The following is a 7,151-nucleotide window of genomic DNA, read 5'->3' on the forward strand; positions in this document are numbered from 1 at the left end:
TGTTCAAGGAGGGAGTTTATTTTGTTTTGTTCATTTTTATGTAAGCCTGGATTTCTGAAGCTTTGCTCTGTCCAATTGAAAAAAAAAATGCTGCTGAGTTTCCCTGATTCTTAACACCTCTGAGTAGAGTCTAATGATAACACTCCGACTGAAACTCAGATGATCTTTTAGGAATCCTGAGAAACGCACGGAGGCCATGATGGTCTTCCTCTCTGGATGTGGGACGGTCTGTGCACAGCTCACCTGGAGCCTCCGTCAGGCGCAGGTCTGATGCGTGGCGGGTGATGAGTGTCCGGGGCTGGCGTGTGTGCGTGGACTCTTCCCCACACAGGTGGGTCTGGGCGGCTCAGACCACCTGCTGACATTAGGCTACCCACCCTGAAGCAGTCCCTCCTTGTTTTGTGTGGGTGACCCTTCTGTCTAAAAGAAGGAATCGGAGACTGGGGAGGACTGTGGGGTGGAAGTGAGGTGACGAGTCTGGTGGACTGTGGAGCAAGTAAGAGGCAAACTGGCTACAGACTCCAGGCCTCATCCTGGCTCCCCGACACGTCTGAACAAGGGCTCTGAGCACGTCCATCTCCTTGCTGGCCCTCGTCCACGACAAGGCTGTGAGTCCATGGTCGACCATCCTCAGAGGTGAGTAGATGTGATCAGATGAATGCCAGAGGTGGTTGAAAGGAAAAAAAACCGAAACGACTCAGTGTGAGGTCAGATTTCTGGGCCAAAATCCACTTTATTTTATTGGTTTGGAATAAAACAGGAAGCTCACTCAGCCTGAGACGGTCCAGCGTTCAAGTAACTGGCTCTGCTTGTCCGCGTTGACTACATGTCTGGATGCTATTTTCTGTTCTCTTCCTTCTTTCCTCCCTCCCTCCCTCTCTTTTTTCTTTTTATTCTTTCTCTTCCTTTCTTTTCATTTTCTTTCTTTCTATTGCTAGAGGATTTACATGCTACCAGAAAGAAACAAATAAGGAGAGAGAAAGGAGAAAGCAACTTCCAGTGGAATGTAGACATGCTACAATCTCTTTCCTCCATTTCTCTATCTTGTCAGGATTTAGGGCATGAGTGCCTGGTAAGTTTTTCAAGCCTCTGAGGCCGGGATTTGAACTGTCTTCAGTCGTATGGCATCTGGCTCCCTTAACTGCAATGCTATGGGGCAAACTCTTTCTACTTAAACATTTTTCTCCTCGGGACCAGCAGGTGGCATAGTGGCTAAGGTGCTGGACACTCCCACATGGCTGACCACAGTTTGAGTCCTGGGCCTGGTGGCTTGCTTTCTCGGTTTCCCTCTCTCTTTCTATCTCTCTCTGTGTCTTTCTCTGCTCAAATTAAGAATAAATGAATGAATAAATAAAATTAAATAAAAAAAGTAATTATAAAAAAGAATGTTCTCCTCATGGAAGAGAAGGGATTACTGCGTGACCATCCCCCCTGGGGAGTGATTTCTCACTTTCTGTCTCTTTCAGTCTTTCTGGTGAGTGCACGCACCCTGTAGCCAAAACCTCTCTTAAAAAATATATTTTTTTCTTCTCAATTTTTAGTTTTATTTTTTCTCTATATAAAATAAAGGTGTTTCATTGAATAAAATTTGGAAAGTGCTGCAGAAGTATCAATAAAGAGGAAACATATCATTATATCTGTGTTCAGAAGACATGCCGTATCTGGGGATAGAAGGAAGTTCGGGGATGGATGCATGACTCAGATAGACCAATGCATTCTATTTGGATTTTTTTCTCCTACAGATATCAGGAAAGAGATGCTTCCCTTTGGCTACGTTCCCTAGCTGCAGAGGGCTTATTTCAAGTAATATGAGCAGCCATCACTGCTACAGTGGGACAATCATCTTGAGAAGCAAATCAACAGTGAGGAAAGCAGACTGAAGGAAGGGTAGAGACGGGTAAGGAACTGATCATGTTCCTTGATCCAGCTGTCCCTGAAGCCAACCCCGCCTTTGCTATCGCAGTTATATAAGCCAGTGGCCTGTTTATCCTAAAGTTGCACAAGGTGGGTGTCTGTCGTTTACTTGCATTTTTCCATATTACCCCATATCATCCCTATTTTATACATAAGGAGATTTAGATTAGTAAAAGTTAAATGCTTTGCTTAATCAAATACAGCTGGAAGAGTGTGGCTTGGCGTTGATGTTGGGCTGTTTTGTATTTTAAAATTAATTTTTAGAGAGATTTTTGCTATAGGGTGCATGCACTTGCCAGAGAGACAGAAAGACAGAGAGAGACAGAAAGTGAGAAATCACCCCCTAAGGGGGATGGCCATGCAGCAATCCCTTCTCCTCCATTCTCCTCTCGGGATGTTGGACACGAACACACATTTACCTGGCATGAGTTTTAAGCTGCTGGATAAGGGACTCGAACCATGGTTGACTACATGGGAGTCCAGAGACCTAACCATTAATGCCATCTGCTGGTCCCAGGGTTGGGCTGTTCTGACTCTACAGCTCATGCTGTTTCCAGAGCCTGCTACAGCCTCAGTGAGAACAAGTTATTGAGCTGGTTAAGGGCAGGCATCAGCCTCTTTGTTTTTCTGATCCATGGATAGTCGGTGACATTAAATACTTAGGCTGGTGCACTCGGAGGCAGGCAGGCTAGACTTGGTTCTTGGACCCTGTGCTTCATGACTGGGCACTCTGGGAGCCGCCTTCTATTGCGGCTTCCCAACTTGCAGAAACTACTAACGGGGCCAGTAGGCCTCGCTGGGCTCCAGGCAGGTAGGCTGCAGTTGAACAGACAGATTCTGCAGGCAGTCACTCCCGGGAAGACACACTGATTCATCTGTGGGGTGTTGGGACTTCCCATTCCACTTCCCAAAGCTGAAGAAGAACAGCAGACGTGATTCAAATGTGAGATAACAGTGTTTTTAATATTTAGTAACAAAACTTGTAGGTCAACAATCAATGCATGTACAAGAAGAGAGCCACAACAACACAACACAAAGCACAATCTAAACACATGGAGGCTTTCAAATAATGAAATGTTGTCTAGAGAATGTGCTCACTGAAAACCAGCTGAGCCCCATCTCACGGCCTCAGAGCTGACGAGGGACTTTCTGGAGGGAGGTGGGAGAGCCTCCTCATGGAGCCTCATGGTCTTCAACTCAAAGGCACGACCTTCAACTCAAATGATGAGAAGCCTTAACAGTCTCCATCCCCAGCTTGCCTTTCCTTGATTTATCTGCTCATCTCTACCCCACCTCAGGCAACAAGTTCTAAGAGTATCCTCCCTGATTTGGCCTAAAACCATTGCTGTCTTAGTGGGAAGAGTTCCGAGTTTATTGCTTTGGATCTTGGTGAACACAGCTCCTCCCTGCTCAATGGGACATGTTCAGCCTTTCCCCAGACACTGTCGGTTCAGCTTGAAGACTCTGTGGGTGTTCGCCAATCCCCTTGGAGACCACCTTCTTACACACAATTGATGTAAGGGCTCCCTCCTCCTCCAAACAATAACCCATAATCGGATTTCCCTAGGACCCTTGCTTCTCCCAGATTGGGGAGGTTTTATAAGCTGCCCTTACTCTCATTTCCTGGGGCCTTATTCTGGCTCTGCTCACTGGAATTCTGGTATCCAGAGGGAGTTTAGACCTTCTGCCCAAAAGGGTGTCGATGTTAAGCACAGGACAGGTGTGTGGCTGCAAAGAGCTTTCAGTTCTGCCTCGACATCCAGTTCCACCCACTTTAGGTGAACTCATTGAAGGGGACAGCTCTCAGAGTGACAAAACTGGCCACAGCACCAAGTAAGTGCCACTGTCAACCGACAGGTGCCTGTAGGCAGGCAAGTATGGACCTGCATCACGTGGAAACGTAGCATTACATTCAGGCTCACTGGTTTTTGTTTCGTGTTGTTTTTTAGAGAACTGGTTTTAACCTACTTTAACCTACTTTCTAGGACTTGTGGTGCTCCCTTATTTGTTTTTCACATAGGTTACACTTATTATCACACATAATCAGAGTCAAGGAAACTTCAAAGGGAAAGAATTAAGATCAGTGAGATTTTCATGGAATTTGGACTTCAGTGTGACTTTACAAAGTATACCATAGACAATGTCAAAGCAATTTTTTTTTCCATTTTCTTTTATCTATGTACAGAGGTGGGCTAGTTCACAGAGAAAAATGTGTCATTTTCCTAATACATGCTTTATTCCAACTATATTTAGTATTTTGATTACAAAAAAAATATTCTTTTTCTCATTTTCCTAGGGACAATTTCTGACCTGCCTCAGAGAGAGGGCCTCCAGTGGAGAGCTCTGAACCCCCTGGGATGGTCTTGCTGGAATTAGCAGATGCCAACAGCTGCAGAAAGGCTTGACTGCCTCAAACTGAAAATCACTTTGGTATGGTAACTTTTCAGATCACGGTGTAAGAAAACTCAGATAATGGGCTGGAGAGATCACAAATATCTTCCTTCAATCACTTCTGCAGTTAGTTTCTATTAGTAGCCAAGTTGGGGGTTGGGAGGCAAAAATCAAATAGAATAAAATATTGTCTTTTGATCTACTCTACTTTTTTTTCCCCTAATTTTTTTTTTAGGGGGGATAAACTGGCAACTAGATCATCAATGAGTTTATTGACTGGAAGGAGGAGGGGTATTCTGTCTAAATCATCAAAGTGTCAGATAAGAATTCAAGCCCTATTCTATCATCAGATTAGCAAGGTTACATTAAAAAAAAAGAAATAGAGGATTAGGAAATGAGAGATATAGCCTCTAAATTCATAAATGATAACTCAGCTGTTTGGTGATGGAATATTTAGAGACAGATACATGTGGGTAAGACCATCTGGCCTCCCCACAGATAGAATCAAGGCTTTCCTAACTTCCAACTGTGAGTCAAAAGCAGTAAGGAATCAAGGAATAATCTCCTTGTTTTCTGGGTGAGCTCTCTTTGGGGGTTTCTTCTGTCCATGCCAAGGGTTTCTGGGGGCATTACACATAGTCATACTTGGAGGGGTGAGACTGTGCCTCGTCCTCTGTGTGGGCACCCCCTTCATATATCTTCTTGTTTTTCATGTTGGACCCAAAGCCAGTGCTGGCCTTGAAGCCCCCAGGCTTGTAGGCAACGTTGTGGCCGGAGGCATGATAAGACACGGCTTTGTAGCTGAAAGAAAGAGAGAAAGAAAAATTAGTGACCAAGGATGTTTTTGGTAGAAGGATCAACCTCCCCATTGACCCTGGCCTGTCTCAGTTTTAGCACCAAAAATCCAGTATCCCTGGAAACTATTAGTCCTGGGCAAACTGGGACAACTGGTCACCCTGGTCTTTGTGATACTGGTTTTCTGCCTCTGCAGTGGAACAGAGGATCTGTATTTGTATTTGAGTTTGAGTTTGGGGTTAGAGATTTGGTGAGCTAGTAGGTAGTGGCTAGTGAGTTTCCTCACTAGCCAGATGAACAAGAAACAGTGTCTAGGAAACATTGTTAGACCAAAGCAGCATCTAGAATGTGTGAGCTGGAAGGTATCTATGTGCATCCCATCGCCTCTAATCTGCTATTTTAAGGATAAGGTACTAGGGACCCAGAAAGGGCATACTCCCTGCTGAAGGTTACAGGACTCGTTAGCAGTAGACCCACCCTGGAATCCAGCTCTCCCAGCTCTCAGTCCACCTATGGAACTACATCACGGTTTCTCAACAGCAGCTGAGAACTACTGATATTTTGGAGGGAATGCTTTCCTATTGTGGGGCAGTTTTGTGCACTGTGGCCTTTACCCACTAGATGACAGTATCGGCTCCATCCCTCACCCCCACCTTCCCCAAACTGGAACACTCAGAAGTGTCTTAAGATATTGCCAAGTAGTTCCTTGGGGGCCCACATTGCTTCCAGCTGAGAACCACTGAGTTGCAGCATTCTAGAGCTGTAAGGAACCTGGAGGGATCCCCCCACTGTCCTCCCCAAGTATGATAGGATTGCCCTAAGTCTTTTCATTCCAAAATATTCCTGTTCTGTTTTTTAGGTTCCCCATAAAACAGAAGATTCAATGAAACAATGGTTAATAAAGTCCTACCATATACCTAGACTAATCCCTCCAGCTGCAAATGACATGTTCCCATGGGCTCCTAACAGATGGAAAGCCGACTGCACTGGGACAGGAGACTCACTTGGTTTCATCTGGGGCCAGCCCCCGGCAGGCGATGCACATCATCACGCCTCCGATGAGCGTGAGTCCTCCAGCGACCCAGCCCACGAACAAGGCAGCGCCGAAGGTGTACCTGAGTAGGGAGATGGCGGCTGTGAATGTGGCGGGCTCAACTCCCCACACTGCCCTTGGTACTGGCCAAGTCCATCCTCCCCATCCCCCCTTGGGGACTCTCCACCCCCGCACCCTCCCCAGCAGCAAAGAGGAGAATCTGAAAGGCTTGGCAAGAGAAGCTGGAGAGAGAGGGAATCAGTCTCAAGGAACTGCATTGTGGGTCTCTGGGTTCTCTCTGTGGACCAAGGAGAATTCATTTTCTATTTCTCAAGAACCCCTTGTGACTATCCATGCAGTAGGAGTGTTATCGTCAGAGAGAACCAGGTTGAAGTGACCATTCATCTTTCATTCCTGTGTCCCACCAGTATGAGCGGAACTCCTTCCATGTGCCTTACGCTGCCCTGGCGTGGAGATAGGGCTGGGAAAGGTGACTGGAGGCCTGCCCTCTTGGTGCTTCTGTTCCAGCACACACTAGAATTCTAACCCGGGATGGTCTGGCTCTAAAACTGGGTCCCTTCCTCCATGAAGGCTGCCTTCAACAGGACTGGGTTATATCAGGACAGAATCGAGAACATCTCCTGAGAATAAGTAATTAGGATTCCAGTGGATATTTTTGAATGGTGGAGAGTGGTATCTTCAAATCCTCAGTGACCAGAAACTTTTAGGATATTAAAGATATTGTGACGGTAGCTGATAATTTGGCCTCCATTTCGAAGAACCCCAAGGAAAAGGAGAAGCTCAGTGGGGTGGGTGCCCCTTTCCCCCAACGGTTTCCCTTCACATTCCTGGAAGAGTGCTGGGACTGTCTGTGGAACACCAGGCTCACTAGATCTCCGGTTTAAAGTCCACTACACAAAGGGGGAACGTTAGACCCACAGTCCGAAGACAGCAACGCGCGTGCCGAGCTCGGCGGCCTATGACAGTACACCTTCGATGCGCTTCAGAAGCACCACAC

At 46.3% G+C, this 7,151-nt stretch overlaps 1 protein-coding gene across 1 annotated transcript in view; it reads right to left on the minus strand.

Annotated features, from left to right (window-relative positions):
* Positions 1-2,975: 2,975 nt before the first annotated feature.
* Positions 2,976-7,151, minus strand: part of CLDN18 (claudin 18) — a 21,054-nt gene continuing 16,878 nt past the window's right edge. Inside the window, exons 4-5 of the mRNA XM_014591441.1 lie at positions 6,105-6,215; positions 2,976-5,106 (exon numbers count right to left, since the gene is read on the minus strand). Of these exons, the coding sequence (XP_014446927.1) occupies positions 4,935-5,106; positions 6,105-6,215 (283 nt within the window). The 3' untranslated portion in view covers positions 2,976-4,934. The remainder of the gene's footprint in view (positions 5,107-6,104; positions 6,216-7,151) is intronic.

The sequence above is a fragment of the Tupaia chinensis genome, unplaced genomic scaffold (assembly GCF_000334495.1).
Source record: "Tupaia chinensis unplaced genomic scaffold, TupChi_1.0 Scaffold000574_1, whole genome shotgun sequence".
Classification (NCBI taxonomy): Eukaryota; Metazoa; Chordata; class Mammalia; order Scandentia; family Tupaiidae; genus Tupaia; species Tupaia belangeri.